This window comes from Ruditapes philippinarum, unplaced genomic scaffold (genome assembly GCF_026571515.1).
Source record: "Ruditapes philippinarum isolate M1 unplaced genomic scaffold, ASM2657151v2 ctg1090_1_1_1_1, whole genome shotgun sequence".
In the NCBI taxonomy this organism is placed as follows: domain Eukaryota; kingdom Metazoa; phylum Mollusca; class Bivalvia; order Venerida; family Veneridae; genus Ruditapes; species Ruditapes philippinarum.
Window position 1 is genome coordinate 109,766 of NW_026852440.1, and position 25,373 is coordinate 135,138.

A 25,373-nucleotide genomic window follows, 5' to 3' on the forward strand; every position below is an offset into this window, starting at 1 on the left:
GCGTACTTTTTAAAGTATTACTTTGAACCAGATATGTTAGTATGTATGTGATTAAATTGATTTATTAAATTCCAAATTAGATGTTACATGTATTCAACTCGTTCTATACAATGTTCTAAAGCTCGATTTATATCAGTTTCTAGAACTCGTGTACTTATACATTGTACACAAATTATACATACAGTCTGCTTGATGAAAGCTCCAAAATTCAGTTGAAATATTTGTTAATTGAATGGTTTCAATTGTCAATAAGTCTGCAGATGATTTTAATATGTATTGTAAACGTAAACAGTACACACATCATATTTTCAGTGACATACATTTTAACAATGAAAATCGTATAACATCACATTATATCATCACAATGACCATTAATTATAAGCAATATTGATACATTTGGCCCGCATTTGTGAAAACATTGACATAAGCATTTTAGCTTACATTATGCAACCTTGACGTGAATATACAGATTCAATGTTATTGTAATGCAAATCTTCCAAGAAAAAAAGTATCAATACAAATGAGGCACAGCCAAAAAACAATATCTAATTCACTATTAAACGAACATTTTTGGAATGTGTCAAGGCGATGCTGCAGGACCCTTTCTTTTTTAAATACATTTCATTGTAGTTATGAGACACGTGTAACTATATATATATATACATGTATAATTTTCACTTTAGACCTCGATGTATGACCTTGATACGAGCTCATCGGGTCATTGTACATTTTTGATAGCATTTGCTTTCGTTATATACGGTAATGCCTTTATCGACTGACAGTCAAAAAGGCCATTAACTATAGGCTTTTGTCCAAGTGAATGTATGCACCGAAGTTCGAATAGCCGAATGGCATTCTTTGACCTTGCTTGATAAATCCAAGATATCCTTCATTCTAGTCATGCAATCATTTGATTTTTATAGATATTCAAATGATGATGTCATTCATTTTTTCTTGCACCTGCAGAATACTGATTTGAAAAATAGATTCACTTTCATACGGAACTGTCTGTTCAAGAAACAGTACACGATTGGATTAACAGCGCTGTTGAGAAGGTATGACCTAAGAGTCAAATTGTAGATTGTCAACTGCACAGGTGTGAGCGACTTTGTAAGATCTCTTTTGATATAGCGCATTGTCACAATAGCAAGGTAAGGAACAAATGAAAGCACAAATATAAGAGTGACTATAAATAGAATCATAGTGGTCCGTCCAGCTCTTATTTCCTTACCACCATGACGTCTGACGGAAATATCCGAATGAGTCCGATCACGAATGGCCAATGGCTCTGCGATATCCGGAACTGGGGAGTTTTTGCGCTCAGGTCTACGTCCGGTATGGAATAGTTTTGGCGAGTGTTCGGAAAAAGATCTCAAAAACCGCGTTGAAAACCGGCTTTTTGAATCGGCACTGACTGTTGTTCCGAATTTCACTTTTCGGAAACTTTCCTCTGAGAAGTGTTTACGACTGCAGACGACACGTCCCACGAGCGCGTACATCACAGTTAAACAAAGTATCATTAAAATAATTACAATAAACATATACAAGTTGAAAACAAGCGGTAACTGTGTTCCAACACTGTCATCGATATAACACGTTTTCAAGACAAACACAGTATCATTCAAAGGCGCCGGCTGGAGAATGGTTTTCGTTCCGTAAATGTATAACGAAGGCAAAGCACTGATAATCGAAATAATCGATAATGTTATGCAAATGATTTTCGAGTGTTTGACTGTCATATTTGGTCGTAGAGGCAGACATACTCTTCTGAACCTATCAACAGCTATTGCTATCAATACGCAAGATGACGTGTTATTCATGAAAAATGTAGTGAACCGCGAAATTTTACACAAAACCGGTAAATCGAAATTGTAGAAATTCCATATCAAAGATAACTCAACGGGCATGCCAAATGCACAATTAATAAAATCACACGCTGCCAGCGAAATGATGAAATGTCTGGATGTTGTTTTAGACATCTTTAGGAGGTAAACAATAATTACGATAAAATTGCCTGGCATTCCAACCATCATTAAGACGGCGGTGTATATGAAAGAAGGAAGTAGGATTAAAAATTGTTGATACTGTAGCTTTTCCATCAATGGGCCATCTGACATGTACGTTATATTTGAGCTGTTATAGCCAGAAGCGTCTATTTCGCCAAAGGAATGTTCCGAGATGGATTCAGCGGAATAGGAAGGCATTTTGTCCACGTGATAGGATGATGTGTTTGTGAGATTACCCAAATAATCGAACGATTGGAACACCTTGGTCTTGTAGTCGTAAACACTGTGGGTGACTATTCCATCTGAAAATATAAACAGAAAAAACAGTGAAAGAATAGTTAACAAACCAAAATGAATGTATAAACTGTTAGGTAATTTTGTTTATTTTGAACCCAAGAAACATAAAATAATGTAACGTTCTCGACAAAGAATGATAATATCATGATTTGTATAAATAAAGGAAATAGCCATATCATGCACGAGCTATGGGGGATGGGTGGGTGATGTCATGTCTATTAAGATTAGAAGATTAGATTAATCTAAGTTATATTAAGTGTTAAAAAGTACACAGTACTTTATACCCACGGACAGGGGTATTATTTATCTTTCTTTATGTTTTACTTCATTTTCTTTAAAGTTTTCATCAACTCCCCCACAGAGTAAATAATCTATAACTTATCTTTTAAACATTTGAATGAATGATGTCATATCGCACGCAATAGTTGTTGGGAAATTACAAAATGCAATAAGATAATATTAGAAATATGAAAATAACTGAAATAACTTATCTACGGTGTAAAGTAGGTGCGGAACCGGAAGTAACGTATGTACTGAAAAGTGTGTTTGGTTGAAACGCCGCTGAGTAAATTGGTGTAAGTTAGTGCATTATGAAATTATTAACATATTTATTTTAATATCATATAAAAATATATGAGAGTGAAAATCATTTATAAATATTGATATCGTTTTCATGACTTTCACACGTGCTGGATCTTAGTTATTGTAAATACATCTGACTTGGGAAACAATAAAATGTTGTATAACCTGGTTTTCCGTGGAGAGTTTTGCACGTTTAGTTTCCGGGTTTTATTCAGGGAAATAATTAGATATCGCACGTTAGAGTCATAAAAACATTCATCTCTCTAAGAGAACCGTTTTATAGACTTTGAAAGATTCTTACGTGTCTTCCATGTATTGTTTACACTAGGCGGTATTTTACGTAAACAATTCTACTTTATAATTTGCTTTTCTTGGCTACCGACTATGTTTGCCTATACTTTAATGCCTGACATATAGAAACAAAGTTTCGAGGATATAATCCTTGTCTTTCTAAATATAAGATTAACGGTTTTTGAACATATTTAATCTGCTTTAGTTTTGATATTGTAAAGGTATAGAAATATCAAACCAAAGCTTAAAAACATTCTCGTTTTAACTTTCTCCTACTGTAATTAATTGGTTGTATTGGATTTATATGACAAAAAGACAAAATGAATATGTATGTACATGTTTTAAATTTTGAAAAATATTTTCAGCTTTGAATTATTTTAGTATCGTATGAATGAAGAATACAGTAACGATTGGTTGAACTTTAATTGATTTAGACTCGTTGGCATTACCGTGAAAACCTTTGTATTTTTTTCTTTGTTTCATTTGTTTCTCTATTTGTTTCTCTGTTTTTGTGTTTGTTTCTTGGTTTTTCTTTCTTTATGTTGTTGTTATTTCTTATTGAATTATTTATTAATTAATTAATTATTTTTTCATTTATTTATTTATTTTTTCATTTATTTATTTATTTATTTATTTATTATTTGTTTATTTATTTATTTATTTATTTATTTTATTTATTTATTTATTTATTTATTTATTTATTTATTTATTTATTTATTTATTTATTTATTTATTTATTACTATTTTATTTATTATCTTATTTTTTTTTCTGTTTTGTTTTTAAATAAATTTATTTTAAAGATTATTTTATTGATTTATTTATTTTTTATTTAGTTTGTTTGTTAAAGTGAGTTAAAGTGACTTTAACAACACTGAGATCAAAAACCCTACAAACATAAAATTTCAATTTCTTACATAAATCAATCTTGGCAGTTAAATCAGGGAAATATGCAATAGATAATTCTTAAGAAATATACTCAGAGATGAATTGCAGATCGCATTTGTGTGTTATTCTTAGCCGGTTTTTAGTGAAAAACGTTGCAACGCTTTTCAAATTTGGGTCATTTTTAACATTTACCCTATTTGTTCTAGAAAAAAAAACCCGGAGTGAGCGAATGCTGTGAAATTTTGCACACAAGTTATTTGTATAGACCCGCATCAAATGGAAGATTTATCCAGATCCGCCGTGTCGAAAAACCGCAGTGAAATCCCTTTAACAAACATACTGCGCCCAGTTATAATCTGTTTCTGTTACAGAAAGACGGACGAATGCCAAATTAATGAATATGAAAATCCGGACGTAAATGTTCTTAGCTTTATACTTTCATATTCAAATTAAAATTATGCTCGAATAAATGGATTGGAGCCTCGTCACAGTTGAACAATATAAATAAGTTCACGAGCTATCTATGCTACTTGCCCAGTGTTAAACAACAAGTTCACTAGCTATCTATGCTACTTGCCGAGTGTGAAAGTGCAGATTAATTACTATCTATTCCTATGATCATTAACCCCGTTAACAACAGCATTCCCATAGGTCACTGGTTGATTTAACTTTCACTTACAAAGTAACATATTTCAAAGGTTAAATGTTTACTCTATGATAAAGGGAGATATTACGATAATTGCAATGTTGCAATGTTAGTGGTACGGGGACAAGGTTTATTTAGTTTAAATGACTTTAAAGTGAATTAAGCTACATGTATAATATATAAGGCCTGTAGTTTATAAATGTGTATTTGAATTTTGTACAAAAAATGGGAAACATAAAAAATAAATAAATAGATAAATAGATGAATGAAATAGATAAATAAAAGAAATAAAAGTATACTTGTTGTTTACAGAGTTATTGTTTGAATTATATTAAAAAACAACCCCCCACCAAAAAAACAAAAACATACGACCACCTCCCCCCCCCCCCAAAAAAAAATGAAAGCCCCCCCCCCCCCAAAAAAAAAAAAAAAAAAAAAAAACAAAACAACAGCAACAAAAAAAACAACAACAGAAAACAACAAACAAACAGAAATGAAAAACCTGTTTGAAAGAAATATATTTGTATAAATTTTGAATAACAAATGGTATGTACGAAATCATTACAAACCGGTTCAGAAACGAACTTTTTTTCCTCCGAAATAGACTAAATAAACTAAGAATACACATGGATTTTAATACATTTAAGTAAATGCTTTATAGCATAATAAATGTTTGACACGTGAAAACGAGTTGTGCTAAAGATGAAAATATTTTTTTGTCATAAAAGTAGCAAAATGTAAACAAATTTGTATTTTCAATTCTATACAAAACTACTTTAATTATAACTCTTTTAATTGCCAAAACATAATGGAAGCAAATAATGGCTAAGGTAATTTGTCAATGTGTAACTTTTTGTATAACTTTTTTGGAAACTATAACGTACAGGACATCAAAAATTTAAAGCTTTTGAGAAACGAAAGAACGCAAAAAAACCAATAAACAAACAAACACACAAACAAACAAACAAACAAACAAACAAACAAACAAACAAAAGAAAAACGCAACCATTTCTGAGACATGATGGGCCTTTAAAATAGCACAATGATTATATATATATATATTGTTCCGGAAATATTTTATTCTCTTAACAAACAATATTCATATGTGTTTAATAACAGGGGCATTTTATGTAACAACTCTTTTAAGAACCCATCATAATAGACATATTTCCCGTTTTAAATTTCCTAAAAAATATAACGCAAGATAAAGCTTTATACCCTGTAAACATGGAAACATGGCGATAAACATATGTTTTGTACAACATTTTATAAATATTACGCACAAATTCCGAACAAAAAAAACAACAACAAAAAAACAAAAACATTTGAATTTGTTTTACAATACATGTTAAAGCAAGAAAATGAATAAGATAATATGTTTATTGCAAAACCAAATGGTATGAACAACAAGTTTTTTTTTCAAATTTAGATTAGGCCATTCGTAGATTACGTGTCTGTTTTCCTGAATTCAGCTTCTTTCTTTATTAACATCTACATGTTTTACGTCGATTAAATGAAATGTTTCAAACATACGAATCGTATTTAATAGAGGTTTAATTGAAGAAAAATCTGTACCTATATGGCTAGTGCAATATTCAACGTAATACTTGTCCACATTTTGGTATACATTATATAAATGCTTAAATACTTAATTTAGACATGATATAATAGTGAATACAATGTTTGTGTATGTATTTTATACAGAAATAAAAATGTATGTTCTTATACATAGCTTAATATGACAATAAATAACACAAGTGTAAACATGTTTTCCAAATATGGACGAACTAAATGTATCTTTAGTCAAGGAAAAAAAATCTAATATCTCTCTTTGAAACATCATGACTGTAGTGGCCTTTAGTTGATTTTATTGTTAACTAAATTAAATACCAAACTTCATTTTCTGGTTTATTACCATCTTGTAATACACACCAACAGTGACAGCTTTTATAGATACAAACACAAATACAATACTATAGTAATAGTAATACAAATAGTAGGCCTATTATGAGGTTATTATAATTATTATAATGTTATGTTCAATACTGAATTCTACTGGACGAGTAACAGCTGTCAAATCTATATTGGACAAGGCGCAAGCCGGGTCTGATATAGGTTTTGCAACTGTGCACGAGTCCAATAAAATCGGGAATTGTTCTGAACAATGTACTTGTATAACGACCTCTTTATTTCACATTTTGTGACATTTAGACAGAATTTTGCTACCTGTAGCAGAATAAGGTATTGATATTTTTTTTTGAAAATGTGAATGAGGTTATATGGAGTGTGATGTGCATTTGATATAGATATTGTGGACTCTGGCTAAATGAAAACGAGACTATATTGGGTGGGATATGCATTTAATATGGGTGTTTTGAACTCTAGAAATAAACTCGAGGCTAAATTCAAAATGATAGGATTTTATCCAATAATGAAATTTGTCGGACAATCACATGATTTTAACGCTGAAAGCTCATTGCTTATATTTAACAAGGTGTGAAATATATCTGCAAATTTTAATAATATACCTTTGAACACATATTGTTTTTCATTGGTTTTTATGTAGAGAGGGCACATAATAACTTTTTGAAACAATTCTATTTCTGTCACAAAACATGGATGATAATCGTGACCAGCTGCTGCCGTCCTAGGTGAATGACAATGTTAGTAAATTCACCTACAGCTCTTAGAGTTAGACATATGTTATTATTTAAGTGAGGTCTGTTTTGACCCTAGAAGTCGGCCAGTATAGTTGTCATTGGCGGCCATGATATTTTACATTCAGTACATTGTTCATTATAAATGTTTATATGTATAAATTTGAAATGAAAATAAACAGACTTGATAAAATGATCATAATTTATACTTATTAATAAATTCAAAAAATATTCTTTTTCCCCATTCAATTGTAATTCATTTTTTTACATTCAGTACACGCTCATTATACATGTACATAAATGAAAATAAAATAAATACACTTTATTTTATGATGTTAATAATAAGTAATAATGTTTATAATTGGTTTTAAAAAATATTTTTTATTTATTTAATATTTTGTATGATTATTTCTGAATTTAGGACTATAAACATTATAGTTATTGTGTTTAGTTTTATGATCTGGCCACGTGTTAAATCATGTGTGACTTGATGTACATATACACTTACATGTTGTACACAAAAATAACATGACTCTTTGTTACGTGTACAGCCATAATAATGAAAGTAAAAAACCTTATAAAATGTTAAAGAATGACAAGTATATTAACCGTAACAATCAGGGAACTACAAAAGCATAATTGTATCTCAGAGAAAGTGTATCACAAATGTTAACCACTGATTAGAACTTTCTTATACTTCATCTGTAAATTTTGAACGCAAGCAACCTTATACATGTTAAAACTACGCTTAGCATAACGCATTATATACTTTATTTCAGAATTTTGTATGACAAGAGATTGTTTTGAAATCCTCGAATAATACGGTAAACTCCACTTTAGCGAGATTCGGGAGTCCGCCGAATATTTATTTCGTTATATACGGATATCGTTATATCCGAATACAACCAATTTGATAACAAGAGGCGGGAGAGCATCGTTATACGCGGTATATCGATATAAGCGATATCGTTATAAGTGGAATTTACTGAAGCTCTTATGATGCTTCGATTTAGGAACTGAACTTGAACCTGACCAATCATGATAAAACAAAATAAACCTATCTTGCCTTTATCATTAGTAATGAATTGAATTGATTTTTATTCATATACTGAAATTGTTCACATGGTATAACATTATACTTTTATAAGACAGCAATAATTTTGTAACGCCACTTTTCATTGGATCATCGTGATGATTATATACATGTAGTTTACAATGCACGGCTACTTTCAATTTTCTAAAGAAATCTCACTTTTTTCTCTCTAAATAAAATGATGCTTGCTGGTTTATAAATTCCTTTTAAATATTTCTAAAAAGGATCGGGTTATATTTCAAAACAACCGTTTATATAGGGTCATATAACCTGTCACTTTTTATAACTTATAACATATTGTTATATGTGACATTAAAAATAAACCATGTGTTCTGTTCTGTTATTTTCTGATAATGATACTTTTTTCATTCAGCACTGCAATCAGTCCTTTGAAGATCGTATAAACAAATGAAGAAACGAAACATATTAATTGAATTATACAATCAACTTTTATCTTTGGGGAACAGTTACAAATGTAATAAAACGGGTTAGGGAAGAAATCTACTTCAATAAACTGAAATTCTAAACAAAATATATGGCGTGTAAATGACGCAAAGGCCGTATATTGTTACCAGGGGAAATAAACAAAAAGCGGAAAAAAAGTATCCATTTCTTTCAATAATAGAAACATTATTGAGTAAATGATTGAACAATGCTTGTATCCTCTTAAAATGAGTGTAGATCAATTTCATCGAATCCAAATATATCATGTCCCGACGAAATTCAATGTTTAAGAACGGTTATTTTAAGTTATAAAATGTTTGACGTCATCACATTTTTTTTACAAGACATCGTAAAAACATGTTCGACTGATTTCGTAAGCAAATATAGATTTGAATATGACAAAACGAATACGTTACACAAACACATCTTAATGGGTTAGACGCTTGAAATATTCGTATTTCTAAGTGAAGTTATAAACTATAATGAAATCATGAAGAAATAAATGTGGTGAAAATGACACTTCTAAAATATATACATAAAGAACTTAAAGGCACATCATGCCTCAGAAATAAATATTTTTCCTACTTCTAAAGAAAGGGCAAACATGAAATTTATGATGTTTTAATAATGGATTTAGAGAATGTAAGATGCTTGTTACCAAAAGAAAGTAGCGATAAATGTGAAACAGTTTGTCATTTAAGTAACAAAATGTAAACAAAGTAGTATTTTGACTTTCATACAAAATGCTTATTCACTAAAACTGTAATAATTGCCAAAAAAGCAACAGATGAAAAAGATTGTTCATGAAATTGGCCAATAAGTAACTTTTTGGATACAATCCAAAAATTAAGAATATTTTAAGAAATAAAAATACAAGCATTTTTAAGACATAATGGGCCTTTAAACTTAAAGTTACTAATACAAAAGCGTAATATAAATCCCACTTATCATTCCTCATAAAATAAATAAATAAATAAATAAATAAATATATAAATAAATAAATAAATAAATATATAAATACATAAATGAATAATAAAATAGATAAATAAATAAATAAATACATGTAAATAAATAATGAATGAATGAATGAATGAATAAATAAATGAATAAATAAATAAATGAATGAATAAATAAATAAATAAATAAATAAATAAAATAAATAAATAAATAAATAAATAAATGAATGAATGAATGAATGAATGAATGAATGAATGAATGAATGAATGAATAAATGAATGAATGAATAAATAAATAAATTAATAAAATGAATGAATGAATAAATAAATAAATGAATTGATGAATGAATGAATGAATGAATGAATGAATGAATGAATGAATGAATGAATGAAAAGGAATGAATGCATGAATGAATGAATGGAGTTATTACCAAGATAATTTATAAATAAACTTATTTTACCTTTTGAATTAATATATGTATTCCTCAGGTAAATAATTCCAATAATTTCCACTTCTTGTATTTTTGTTAAAGAAATGTATCAAAAGTCACAGAAAAAAAGATAAAATATATCTCTCAGACTTTCAAAGAAAATGTATTTGAAATTTCATATAAACAATTCAAACATCCTGAGAGATGAGATAAATACAGCCAGACTTATTGTCAGTCGTTCGCTAAATTGAACGATATGAGTCCGTTTTATAACCCGTCAAAATGTATTTTCTTTTACATCAATCGTTTTATCGATTCTTCAGAATACAGTCTCAAAACAATTCTTTAGCCCGTATAGATCTATTACTGTATCACTTTTTCATAGCCAGTGATCCAAAAGTTTAAACGATTTAAACACATCCGAAACAATGTAGGAGCAATTAGTGAGGTATCAATATGTTGCAATAGAAGTCTCGCGAGAGACGAGAATTTCCGATATTTCAAATCCCATAGCGGCGCCATTAGTGATCGTTGTACGTAACGATTAACGTCACTTTAGACACGGATAAAGTAATTAATATATACCGTCAGTTCACAAATTATTGCGGTTGTTTTAATTTAAACGCTGAATAAAACATCAAAAACGCAATGTTTCCGTTTTATGAGAATAAAACAAAAAGAATAAATTCAGAAGAAGTCGCTATATACTCGTATTTGTTGCCAGTTTTTCAAACATTTTAGAGGGAAGATAGACATATTATTTTTTTCAAATAAATATTGTTGAAAATGTGATATGTTTAACAGTTTTACTTAGATCGACTCTATTTGTAACATATATCCCAATGGCGTATTTATTATTGACAATCGTGATAACAAAAGCTCGATATTGTTTATGTCATCAACTTTAAGAATATTATCGTAAATACAAACTTCTTTACAATATTATAACTATCAAAATGGCATGAATACATGTACCTACTAAATAAACTATATCATCTTTAATAATGAAATGTGTTCCTTTACGCAAAACATTACAACATCATATTATAGAAAACAATGCATATCTTCACCTTTAAATAAGATTTGATACGGTCATTCATTTATTTTTAGTTTAAAAGATACATTTTCTGGACGTTATTGAATACTGCACTTTAACAGTGCTGTTTAAAAGGTTTTAAGCTATATCTTCTGATTAGAAATAATTTTTATAACATATATCAAAAGTAATATTATATGGTTCGAATAATCTTATGGACGAATCTCGAAAAACTTGTAACATAAAATGCCTCCGTTATTTAACACCATAATGCATGTACGTAAACAGAATAAAATGATCTGAAACAAAATATTATGTTGTTATTTTAAGAAGGATTTTAACCGGTGAGAAAGATTTTGTTCTTGTACAATTTGTTTTTAATGCTATATACAATCATATTTCCTTTAAGCTTTTCCCGAAACACTTATTTTTTTAATATTCAAGATACATTTTTTTTATCAAATATATATATAATTATAGAGGATTTAAATACGTTTTCTGTAAATACGGGATTTATTTTAATTTGGTGGCATGGAAATAAATATCTAAAAGGTGGCGGTAGCCAAGAGTGAAATATGTTTTTTTTTTGCCACGGGATGAAAATAAATCCAATATTTATAGAAAAAAGTGTTGTAATTATATTTTATCTCTGATTTCGAATGACTACCCATTTAGTGTTGTATTTTAGATGAATTTTCAAGAAAGTAGACCGACAAGACACCAGTGAAAATACGTAAAATATGTTTCATTGCTGCAATGAAAAATATTTTTAATAGTGGAAATACGGTAAACGAATATATGCAATATATTGTGTCATTTAGAAGTATATTATAAATAGCTTTATACAATTAAACACCAAATTTATATCCAACAAGTGCCTACACCACCTTTAAAGACCAACAATAAAAGCAATAACAACAAATATTAATAAATTCAAAACAATTTTCACTTGATAATGCCTCATTTTTGGAAAACTTTTCGCCATGAGGTTCAATATCTCTTATTTATCGAATATACACCCACGCAGGTCGGAATTACTAACTTATTCTGGTTTAATAATTTATATTGAGTTTCAAAACGGTAATTCTTATCTCTTTGCTTAAAAGGAAATAAGCAACGAGGGAATGAATAGTGCTAAACTTTTATCGCGCAACGTAACCTTAAATAGTAGACAGTCATATTTTATTCATCTGACAATTGCTATGTCTAATTTAAAAGTTAAAACCAAGTCACTGTTGTGTCATAAATCCAACGCAGAATATTGATGGAAACTTAGACATGATGATGAGGCATAACGCAATTATATTAGATGTTTCATGAATTCTAAAATACTTTAGCTCCGAATTATTTATGAAATTGTCATGCGATGAAAATAATGAAAAACGAAGGGTTAAACAAGTCATATTGTTTTCTTGCATGTAAGAGAGGATTATCTTGTGTTTACACGGTGCTAAAGAGACCTGTCTTACAACCCCGTGTAACACAAGTCGCGTGTTTTAAATGACTTAATTCCCACGCGCCGATTATGAAAAGTCAAAAGGCTGCAAGCTCTTTGGTATTTTCTGATCTTTGCAATCTAACTTGATCTGTATCTCTGAATGTATTTTCCTGTATAAGTTTATTTTCATATACAATAATTCTTCTTGCAGGGCACCGAGATGCAGCCATTGCGTTTAGATTTTTTACTATAACAGTTTGAGTTTGATACATACGGAATTTTGCATGACTAGAGTGGCATCATGAAACCATTTATGTTCATTTTTTATGACAGCCACACTTTATCCTTGCATATCGTGGCTACTTCCTTAAAAAAAAATTGCCTCGACTGGGATTAGAACCCCAGACCTCTCACACCCTAAACGAGCGCGGGGAAGTTCTAGGAAGAAAGCCTGAATAAAATCTAATAATTCTAAATTAAGAATTTCCATTTAGGGTTTGCAGTCGTTATCAATTTCGAGGTAATTTGTTCACGATAAACCTGTTGATTAACTCTGATGTAAATAATTTAGCGAACATTTTCTCGCCAAAATAGTCCGACATGTACATACTCCACTACTTGACAGTCAGCTTTATTTGTGTAATACGCTCTGAAAGCTTCGGTAATGGTCATCGCTAAAAATATCATTTTGTTTACGTGGATTAAATTATCGGGTACGTGTAGAAATTGATTATCGATCGTCGACTGCCATAAATTCGTCCCTGTCCTAGAGTCACCACAACATCCTTTCGTTATTTTTCAGAAAGTCTAAATACCAAGGGCGTTTTATTCCGATCACAATAATCCGAAGCTTTACGGAAATAGCCGAGCAATTTTCATTGATTAAAATGATATTCATCCGCGTAATTTGTGATTGCGCATTTATTGACAATTCTATAACCCAACGATACATTTAAATTTTAAAAGCGTTGTAATTTGTTGGATACTTGTAACAAAATAAAGTTTTTCTTATTTTACATCGCTAGTTTTAAGTTGTTTTAAGAACTACATGTTGTTAGGTTTGTCGTGAAGCGCTGTGCCTGAGATTGAATGTCAGCATTGTATTTCCTGATTTACAATAAATTGCATTCAAAGGATGACGTCATTTTTGCCGTTATATAATTGCGCTACTATAGGAAAAAAGTGCAAAATATTTTTTTTTGTTTTCGTCATTACACTTTTCAAATTATCATTAATTTGTAATATGCAAGAAAAAGAATCAAATTCTTAGAATACTATGTATAATTTATTGTACTTGAAAATACAGTTATTACATGGAAAGTCAAAATCAAACGCTGCAAATTCTTTTTAGCAAAACGACTTATATTACATAAAAACCTGATTATCTCGTCAAACTTTTTTTATAACTTTGCTTTTCATTTGAAATAAAACATCCTTGGATTAATATTGTTTACATGACTGTTAAGTTACTTAGCGTAGGTAAGACTGAAATACTGTACTCCTTCTGTGTATTTTTAATATTGTGTATTGTGTTCGATGCCTTTATCCGAAGTTTGACGGATATAGTTCGCTTTCATATATATATTCGTATCTTCACTGTTAAAATATCAAAATATAATTTCACTATCTACTGAAAAGTATGTCATAAATGGAAATAATTTACACTGCTTCTCATGTATAAAGTTGCAAATTAGCTTTAATTTATATGCGTGCTGCCTCAAGGCATGTAACAATTATAGCATTAAGATGAGGAAAATTGAGCGTTTATTGATTGAGCTGAATAGAAATTGTCATATAATTTGCTCTTTTACAAATTAGATTAGTAATTGCCGATCATTGAAGACTGGAATAGGTCCTAAATGATTAGGCACGAAATGGTAAGGTGACGAAAGTTTTCACTTATTCGTGTGTCCCTTATCTTAATTTCTTGAAATGATGTTAATATAACACGAAAGTTGTCCGATAAAAATGTTCAGCATAAATCATTTGCCTATCTCACGTGAATGAATGTATCGTTTTTACATTTCAGAATAGTTAGTTTTGACAGTTCACATCTGTATTGCAGCAGAAATGATGATTTGCAACTTTAAACATAGTATTGAACCAATTTTCTACTTGAATGAAACGTTTTCAAGAACATAAACATGTCTTTTTTTTCAAAACGACCTGCAATAGAGCAATGGGTCCATTTTCCGTCGAAGGGTAAAATGTGAATCCTTATATTAAAATGTTTTATACATTCGCCACATAGTTAGTCCCACGGGCGTGAGGGCTGATTGTGGTCTCTACTGGTTGCATGGGTAGAACCGTTACTTTTGCCGCCAGAAATATAAGAAGAGCAGGATGCATTAAACTTCCAATTTGATTGATATAAAGAAGCTTAATCAATGGCGAGAAACACCATTATCTGATAGTATCTCGTAATATATACGAAATACCCGCGAACATAAGCCAACACCATTAAATAACATCATAAACTCTATCTAAATGCAAGCCTCGATACCACCCTATGGAGTTGTTCTCTTAGCCGAATGCAAGCCACGTAACCGCCCTATGGAGAGGTCATTACCTAGCCGAATGCAAGCCTCGTTACCGCCCTATAGACAGGTGCCCTCAGGACGGATATTCCGAATCGCAACAGTTATTAAAATTAACGTAAGCTTACACATTTGCATCTGTTTCCAAGCTCAACGCAGTGCAAAGCTATTCTTTAGTCGGATATTCATTTTTTAAATATGACGAAAAGATATAAATAAATGTTAATGTGTTCATTGCAATGAAATACAAATAGCATCAGTAAATTAAATGCTACCGAGAGGTTTTCTGTATCGTGAATATAGTCTATAAATAGAAAGACATTTGTTTAGTCATTTTTCTTTGGTTATCGACATTTTAAGAGGATATCATATTTGGAAACTATTAAAGTTGCCCGAATAAATTTTCATTCGATCATCCGATTAAAGGCGTTTTAATAACACTATTAGAAATATTTCCATCACTTAAAAAAGAATTAAAACAAATCAATATCAAAATAAAATACTTCGCCATTTCTGGTTACAGATAGAAGTTACATATTCTATTTTGCCATAATAAGTTTGATTTGTGTAGAAATACACTCGTTTTAGTGAATGTTTGCAAAATTTACCATTTTCTTTTACAATTCACATACAAATACTTTTTTGCCTGATTTCATTTATTTCGACTATGCAAATGATTCAACAATATGTATTACAATCATGTATTAAAACTTTCATTTTTTTTGGTTTTGAAATCAGTCCTAATTGTTATATTTGCCAATAATTATTCACATCAAGCTTTCAAAAGGTTTTGTTTTGTGTATACAATTAAAAGTACGACCCATGAAGAAATAATTTAATAAATATTTCATCGCATTTGCCCATAACATCATAATTTTGTTAATAATATATATAAATTATCTCTGCTGCCCATTGACTATTATTTTACAGACCTGCTTCATGAAAACTATCCTTTAAATGCATCAAGTTGGATTGAGTTGGCACGAAAAAAGATCTATGATGGTTATGCCTGAATTCAACAATCTCATAAAGAAATAAATAGTAAAATGAATAAATAAACCATAAAAAAACTAGTTATTAAATAGTTATTTATTAACTATAATAACATTTAATAGATATATAAAAATCAATCAATCAATCAATCAATAAATCAATCAATCAATCAATCATCACTGTCATTCAAAACGGTCTTTCAAAAACTTAAGAAATAAATTAAAACATAATATTTTTCAATAATAATAATTGTTTGTCAGACGCAAAACAGCAGTCATTTAACAAAGGATCTTGTCAGCATTCTAATATTGCTTAATAATGGTTTAGTACAAGATCTCCGACAGCAACATCATTTAAATATTCAATATTTACACAAGATCTCCATATCTCAAAGAGAGTTGCAAATGTTTATTTCTAGAAAATTGTGTGTATTTAAATAAAACATCCAGGCATAGGGAAGCGTATTTTAGAATGAACAGATGTTATTAAGAATTTAATGATGAAAGAACTTGACGCACTCTTTTCTTCTTAATTCACCTGTCAAGCCCCCCCCCCAAATAAATAATATTAATTATGATAATTGTTATTATTATGAAATAAACATATATATAATTATGAAATATAAAACAAATAAAATATTAAATTAAATAAATAAATAAACATATAAATAAATTAATTAAATGATTTGAATTGTCATCGTAAATTGCCAGTCTACATAATAATTTTTTGTCCTCCACTTGCGATTGTTTTAAGAACATAATTGTTGTTTACAGAGCCCTAATGACGTTTTTTTTATTTTAAAAGTGTTCAAAAAAGAGAACAAAAATCAACATAGAATCATTTGTGAAGATCAAGTGAAAAAGATCCGTTGCTTTGTACAAAAGTTGACAGATTTGGTTATTTAACGATATATCATGTGATATAGGTAAAGTCTATAGACGTATCGATCTGACAAATATCATTAATTTGGAAATAAAACACAATATACGCTATCCGGAACTCGACAATGTGTTTTTCTCCATCTAATTCCGAGATATAAACAGACTTTTACCGTTTTGGCTTAATGGTGCACTACCGTCCGCAAAAGGGTTGTCAACGCTCATAATCTATCTATTTATTACCTATTACCAAGTTGTAACTGTTGAAGTTTGTTTGTACGCTAGTAATAGATGGGAAAATTTCACCACATTTGCCGAGTTACGATGTACAGTATCTCCATTTAAAATAGTAAGTATTTGACGAAAATCATATTCTCTTTTGAAATCATTCCTTTTGAAGGATTTATAAAAGATTCAAAATATATATTACTATAGTGAGATTAGAATAAAGTGATTGGAGTCTAATTAGATCTTAACTATAAAGAAATAGACAAATTACAAATCCAAATCATACTAGTCTTTGACGTGTTGGTCTAAAACCAAAATCAATTAATCACAGAACATGCAGAAAGGATCACCTCTTTAAAGATATATTGCTCTAATTGTTTATCTTTGACATTTTACAATTAGTGTTATATTTGGATGATAAATTCCATTGGTATCAATTATAAGACTTTTGTTTAGGATCAAAGTGTGACATTGGAACTGAACTATTTATACACAAATGATATTGTAAAAGGCCATTAACAACCAATAGAGCGAAGTTTACTGCTTAATGTGATATATTTTGATAAAATAATGGGATGGAATCATTTATAGTTTGTTACATTTTTGTGCCAGATTTTGAACTTATGTAATTTTAAACGTTATTCCAATAACCATTTTAAATTGAACCGTACACATTTTAAATGTCATGTGACATCAATAAACAGAGCAAAAGGTGAAGAAATGACAGGAATAAATGACATAAAGCTTGCTTGTTTTTCTCGTTTGGTCATATCGTAGAGGGCGATCCAGTTAACTTACTTTCATGTCAAATTTCTTTAACAAGTGTCCAATTACTAGTTTCACATTCCTTCCGAATCAAAGGTTTGAGATGAATAGCCATTACACTTAATATCCAAATTCATTTCTCAAGGAGAACTTTCGTCTCGCCCGAGGACGGACCTAACGACAACTTGATTAATAACCCTTTGCACTCCCATGCATTTCTTTTAGTTCTGATCAATTGTAAAAGGATAGATCCTTTGCTACGCCCTATTTGATAAGATGATAAAAATGGAAAACAATCGCACTGTAAGATATGGGATACACCTGACCACTTACTTCAATTGAATAAGAACCTAAATGATTTATATATCAATTTATTTATACATGAAGTAAAATTTATTTAAAATAATCGATATTCACATCATGAGAAAATGGTGTGGAAGATATTGATCCTTGTTTTATCCCGGTATGACTTATAAATAGAAAGAGAGAGAGAGAGAGACAGAGAGAGAGAGAGTGGGAGAGAGAGAGAGAGAGAGATAGAGAGTAAAAACCCTGATATTAATGAACATCGATGTGAGAAAAAGCTGTCAAACAATCAATATAATCAATTGAAGAAATTATTCATTTATCAATATGTTTTTTACTTACACAATACATTTTAAAATCCATTGATACTCACATGATACTGTCAAGAAATATTGTGCGATAAAGCTGTTCAACAATCGATCAGATCAATTGAAGAAAAGCTGATACTTATTTTTTAATCTTCAGGAAGACGTTTATACCAACGGCGAGACGTATTGTTATCTACTGATGCACAAAAGTTAATTCCATTGACTGCCTCAATCAAACATATAACCACTCCATCTGTTGAGACTGTTTATATTCATTTTATCGCCTGCATGTCCACTTTAATTTAGAACATTAATTTTATAGATATACAACTAAAAACAGTACAAACGGTTTACCTGTACAATATGTTAAATTAAGTTATAATTAGTTGGCAATGTACATTTTTAATTGAATTTGGTTGTCAGACATATTCACTTCTAAATCATTTTTTTACCAAAATTGACTATTTTCTTTTGAAAGTAAAAAAATGCCAAAAAAAAAACTTAACGATATATTGTCAACCTCTGTGGTTACGCGGCAGAACTACTTTTAATCCGTATTAAGTCCGAGATTATTTTTAATAATCGTCGAGGTGTTCCAATCGATCGGAGGTTTGTCTGTTCAGAGCAGTTACCCTGTTTCAGACGCGACCCTGAATTATTTATGTGTCTGGCGGTTCAAGTATTTAATTTCTGGGGTTAGTGATCTAATCATTTGAAAACAAAATAATAAACATATTAATTTCAGGACAGGTATTCTGCTATTTGAATCTAACTTAATGAACTGTCTTTGCTGATGTATTTGACATTATTACATTCATCGAAGGTTATTGCTTAATCATGATCACATCAAAGGGGTATAGAAATAGTATACAGAATTAGATTTGTATGCGTTCATTTACGGAAGGCGATTTGACATTGAATGCAGTATGATTAATTTTTATTCAACATTTCCTAACCGCAAAAAAAATCGAAACCACAAGCAAAACAATGCTTAAGTTTGGTTTACCTGACCCAAACAAAGTAAACTTTACAATAATTTATATCACCCAATGAACTGTTTTGCTGATGATTTTGCCATTATTGCATTAATCAAAGATTATTGCTTAATCATGATCAGATCAAAGAGGTATTAAACTAGGAAACAGTGTTAGATTTGAATGCATTAGATATAAATTGATTATTGTCACTCACTGAAGCTGATTTTGACCTTGAATGATGTTTGCTTTTAATTGATACTTTTTAACCACAAAAAACTCAAAACAAGCTAAGCATGTTTTTCGGTTGACTAAACGGAAAACAACTCGAAGATAAAAAAGCAACCGTTATTATATAGTGAGTTAGTATTTTATTGAAGTAAAATACTACTTTGATTAAATTTTAATATCTTTACGGCACTTAACTATACTAATACAACTAATGTTTGGCACTACATTCTTCACTTGTTTAACATCCAAAAGGATAAGAAAAAGTGTTAAAACACCACAACCACGTTTTTCTGTTATAAATACTGCCAACGACCATCTTATTTTTTCCCCTAAGAAACTAGTGCAGTCTCTTACGTTTTAAAAAGGCGCCGCTGTAATTTTGTTTCAGTTTTTCTTTAAATTAAAATGGTCAAAATATGTCAATTTAATGTTCAAAGCAAATTTTCAATAAATGTGAAAAATCAAAATGTTGTTAAAAGCAGACAATTTAAATTCTGTTGTTGTCAGTTATTAAGCGTTTTAAGGGGATATTATGCTTCTGAAACATTTCAATTGTGCGGTAAAATATGTTTGATTATCAGATAATATAATATTAAATTGAAACGTTTCTACTTATTTAATAAACTGAATTAAAAATTGATAACTGTTAAAATGATTTGTCATTGCTGTCTATACAAATAGAATAATGGTTGCATTTAAAAAAGAATATTGTAATGAGTTATCGAATTTGACCATTTCTGTTCTCAATAATTCTAGATTATTTTAATGAAACACATTTTCACTAAAATCTTCAAAAAAAGTCAAAATAAATAATATTTGTAAATCGAGAGTATTGACTGTCATTTAATATTGACTGAGATAGAATGTGATTAGGTGAGGTTTGTTCACATGGTATTCCATAAGGAGATTATTACTGCAACATGTATTTAAATTGAGGATTCGTGTTATTATTCAAGTATACATAATCTCGAAAGAGTTGTAGCATACAATTCCTCCTTTATTTAATACAATAATGCCTATACGTAAACAGAATTAAATGTTCAGACACAAAATATTTTGCCATATTTCTTAAACGCGCTTTCTGAAGCATTCTTTTTAATACTCAGGCTTTAATTTTTATCAGAGATATAGAGGATTTTCAAGAGTGTTCTATAAATTCGGGATCTATTTTCATTTGGTGGTATGAAATTAATAATGCAAGTGAAATATGATAATATTCTTATCACGAGATGAAGGTAATCCTGTGTTTATAGGGCCAAAAATCTTAAATTCTCAGTTTATATTTTTTCTGCTAGTTTTTTTACCTAATTTGACCTTAAGTTTTGTATCTTGGATGAATTTTCAAGAAAGTAGTCTAACAAGACACCAGTTGAAATAAAGAAATATGTTTCATTCCTGCAAAGTAAAATATTTATATAGTCACTTTGAAAATACGGAAAACGAATATATGCATTTTATTTCATCAATTTTTCTCAATGTGTCATTTATATGTATATTATTAATAACTTTTTACAATAAAACACCAAATTTATATCCATATAATAAAACCTGACATGAAAACACGTTTGATAATGTCTCATTTTTGGGAACCTTTCGTCATGAAGTTTCAATTTTCTATTATTCATCCAAAATACACCAACGCAGGCCGGAATTAGAAATACGTTTTCCGGTTTAAGAATTTATATTGGGTTTCATAATGGTTATTTGTATCTATTAGATATAAAGAAAATAAAACAACATAAAAGCAACGAGGGAATGAAAAGTGCTAAACTTTTATCGCGCTCTGTTACCGTAAATAGTACACAGTCATATTTTATTCATCTGATAGTATTCAAATCAAGACACTGTTATGTCATAAATCTAACGTAGAAAATTAATGGAAAGTTGGACATGATGATGAGGCATAACACAATTTTATTAGATGTTTCATGCATTCTAAATAACTTTAGCTTAGAATTATTTATGAAATTGTCATGCGATGAAATTAAAAAAATAAATGGTTTTGTCACAAACGTAAAAACAAGTCATATTGTTTTCTTGCATGTGGGAAAGGATTATCTTGTGTTTACACGGTGATAAAAAAACCCGTCTAACACCACCCCGTGTAAGGCAAGTCGCGTGTTTTAAATAACTTTAAAATAACTTCATTCCCACGCGACTTTTATGAATAAAATACGTTGAAAAAATGACGTCATCTTGCCGTTATATGAATGTTGTAAATACATACGCTATTATAGGAAAAAGTGCTAAATGAAAGTATTTGTTTTCGTCATTTCTTTTCAAATTATCATTATTTTGTAATATGCAAGAAAAATAATCAAATACTAGTAATACTTTGCATAATTTATACTATTTGAAAATACAGTCATTACATGGAAAGTCTAAATTAAAGGCTGCATTTTTTTAGCAAAACGATTACTGTTACATATAACTTCAACATAACTTTGCTTTTAATTGGAAAGAAAGTATCCTTGGATTAATATTGTGAACATGACTGTTGAGTTTCTTAGCGTAGGTTAGACTGAAATACTGTAGCCGTTCTGTGTATTCTCAATATTATGTTCGAGGTCCTTTGTACAGGACCGAAAAGATGCGATTGGTATCCATAAAGTTGAGATCCGCATTTAAATATATTTTCATTTCTGTGAAACTTTAGTTTTATATCTTCACGTTAAAATTATCAAAATAAAATTTCCCTATCTCCAGAAAATTATGTAATAAATGGAACTACTTTACCATGCTTGTAACGTATAAAGTTGCAAATTAGCTTTAATTAAGATACTTGCTGCTTTAAGGCATGTAGCAATAACATAATTAGGTTTGAGGAAAATTAAGTGTCAATTGATTGAGCTAAATAGAATTTGTAATTTGCTCTTTTACAAATTCGACTAGTAATTACCGTTCATAAGGCCTTAATGAACTGATAATGTGACGAAACTTTTAACTTATTGTTTTTCCCATATCTTAAGTTCTAAAAATGTTGCTATAACAAGAATGTTGTCCGATAAAAATGTTAAGCACGAAGCCTTGGCCTATCTCAGGTGAATGAATTCATTGTTTCTACATTTCAGAATAGTTAGTTATGACAGTACGCATCTGCTATGCAGCAGAACTGTTGATTTGCAACTTTAAACGTCGTATTGACAATTTTTTTTACTTAAATGAAGCGTTTTCAAGAACATTAACATGATGTCGTTGGTTGTTGTTGTTTTTAAGTTCCAAAACGACCTCCTATCAAGCAATGAGTCAATTTTCTAATATTGGTCTATACTGTCCGCATGGGTAGAACCATTTGCCGCAAGAAAGTTAAGAACAGCAGGGTCTATAAAACTTTCAATTCGATTAGTTTAATCAACGTATAAAAAGCTTCGTCATTGGCGAGATACAACATTACCCGATAGTATCTCGTAATATATACGATATACCCGCGAACATAAACCACACTATTAAATAGCATCATAAACTCTAGATGACTGCAATCCTCGATACCGCTCTATGGAGGGGCCTTTTTAGGATTAATATTCCCTAGCCGAATGCAAGCCTCGTTACCGCCCTATAGACAGGTGCCCTCAGGACAGATATTTCGAACAGCAACAGTTTTTAAAATTGACGCAAGCTTATACAGTTGCATCTTTCCCCCTGCTCGACGCAGAGTGAAACTATTCTAAAATCGGATATTCATATTTTGACGGAAAGATACAATAAATGTTAATGTGTTTATTGCAATGGAAATACAAATAGCATCAGTAAATTAAATGCTACCGAGAGATTTTTTGTATCGTGAAGAAAGTCTGTAAATAGGAACATATTTGTTAAGTCGTCATTCTTTTGGTTATCGGCATTTTAAGAGGATATTATATTTGAGAATCATTAAAGCTGTCCGAAAAATTCTTCATTCGATCATCTGATTAAAGGCTTCTTAATGACACATTGGAAGTATTTCCAGCACTTTAAAAATAATTAAAACCAATCAAAATCAAAATAAAATATTTCGCCATTTCTGGTTACAGATAGAAGTTCCGTATTCTATTTTGCCATAATAAGTTTGAATTGTTTAGAAATACATTCGTTTAAGTGAGTGTTCGCAAAATTTACCATTTTCTTCTACAATTCATATATCAATACTTTTTTTGCCTGATTTTATTTATTTCGACTAAGCAAATGATTTAAAGATATATTTAGGTATTCAGATTTTTTTTTGGTTTTGAATGCAGTCCTTATTCTAATATTTGCAAATTATTATTCACATCAAGCTTTCAAAAGGTTTAATTTCGTGTGCCCACGAAGAAATAATTTAATCAATATTTCATCTCATTTGCCCATAACATCAAAATTATGTTATTAATTTATATTATAATAATATAATCCTCAATAGATTATCTCTGCTGCTCATTGACAATGTCTTTACAGAGCTGCTTCATGAAAACTGTACTTAACATGTATCAAGTTGGATCAAGGTAAGGTGGCACGAAAAAGATCTATAATGGTTATGCCTTAAATATTTACTTTTGAACAATGAAGATCTTTCTGGTATATAAAATGACCGAATTCAACAATGGCATAAAGAAATAAATAGTAAAATGAATAGATAAACCAATAAACTAGTTATTTAATAGTTATTTATTAACTATAATAACATTTGATAAATAAAAAAATCAATCAATCAATCAGTCAATCAATCAATCGATGATCGATCGATCGATCAATCAATCAATCAATCAATCAATCAATCAATCAACCCTGTCATTCAAAACGGTCATTCAAAAACTTAATAAATAGTTTTCGTTAATAATAATTGTTTGTCAGACGCAAAACAGCAGTCATTTAAAAACGGATCTTGTCAGATTTGTATCATTGCTTGAATATTGTCTAATTAAAGATGGCCAACAGCAACATCATTAAAATATTCAATATTTACACCACAAGATCTCCACGTCTCAAACAGAATTGCAAATGTTTGTTGTCTGTATTTAAATGAAACATGCAGGCAAAGGGATGAATATAATTTAGTATAAACAGATGTTACGAGAATTTAATGATGAAAGAACTTTTCGCACTCTTTGTCTAAATTAACGAGTTTAACCACTAATAATAATAATAATAATAATAATGATAATAATAATAATAATAATAATAATAAATAAATAAAATAAAAAAAAAATGTAAGAATGCAATATTTCCGATGATTGATAACAAAAAGCTTTAGGAAAAACACATCTTTAGAACAGCTTCTACCATGACATTTCCTTTTATGAATAAATATTTAGGTCAATGTCAGTACCAGCCTGCTATAAATCAAACAAAACCGAACGAGGTCATAAACTGCCAGCAATTATAATTAGTTTAAACATATTTATCTAAGCTCGATTGCGAAACAATTTCTTGCAACT

The 25,373-nt window shown here is 29.7% G+C and overlaps 1 protein-coding gene across 2 annotated transcripts in view; it reads right to left on the bottom strand.

Annotated features, from left to right (window-relative positions):
- Positions 1–708: 708 nt before the first annotated feature.
- The window catches only part of LOC132760345 (orexin receptor type 2-like), a 115,284-nt gene continuing 90,619 nt past the window's right edge, over positions 709–25,373 (bottom strand). Inside the window, exons 1-2 of one of the 2 annotated variants that reach the window (XM_060752329.1) lie at positions 10,320–10,744; positions 709–2,308 (exon numbers count right to left, since the gene is read on the bottom strand). In XM_060752329.1, coding sequence (XP_060608312.1) covers positions 945–2,204 — 1,260 coding nt within the window. In that variant the 5' untranslated portion in view covers positions 2,205–2,308; positions 10,320–10,744 and the 3' untranslated portion in view covers positions 709–944. Of the gene's footprint in view, positions 2,309–10,319; positions 10,745–25,373 lie in introns of those variants that run through there. The other variant, XM_060752320.1, reaches the window with a different exon arrangement.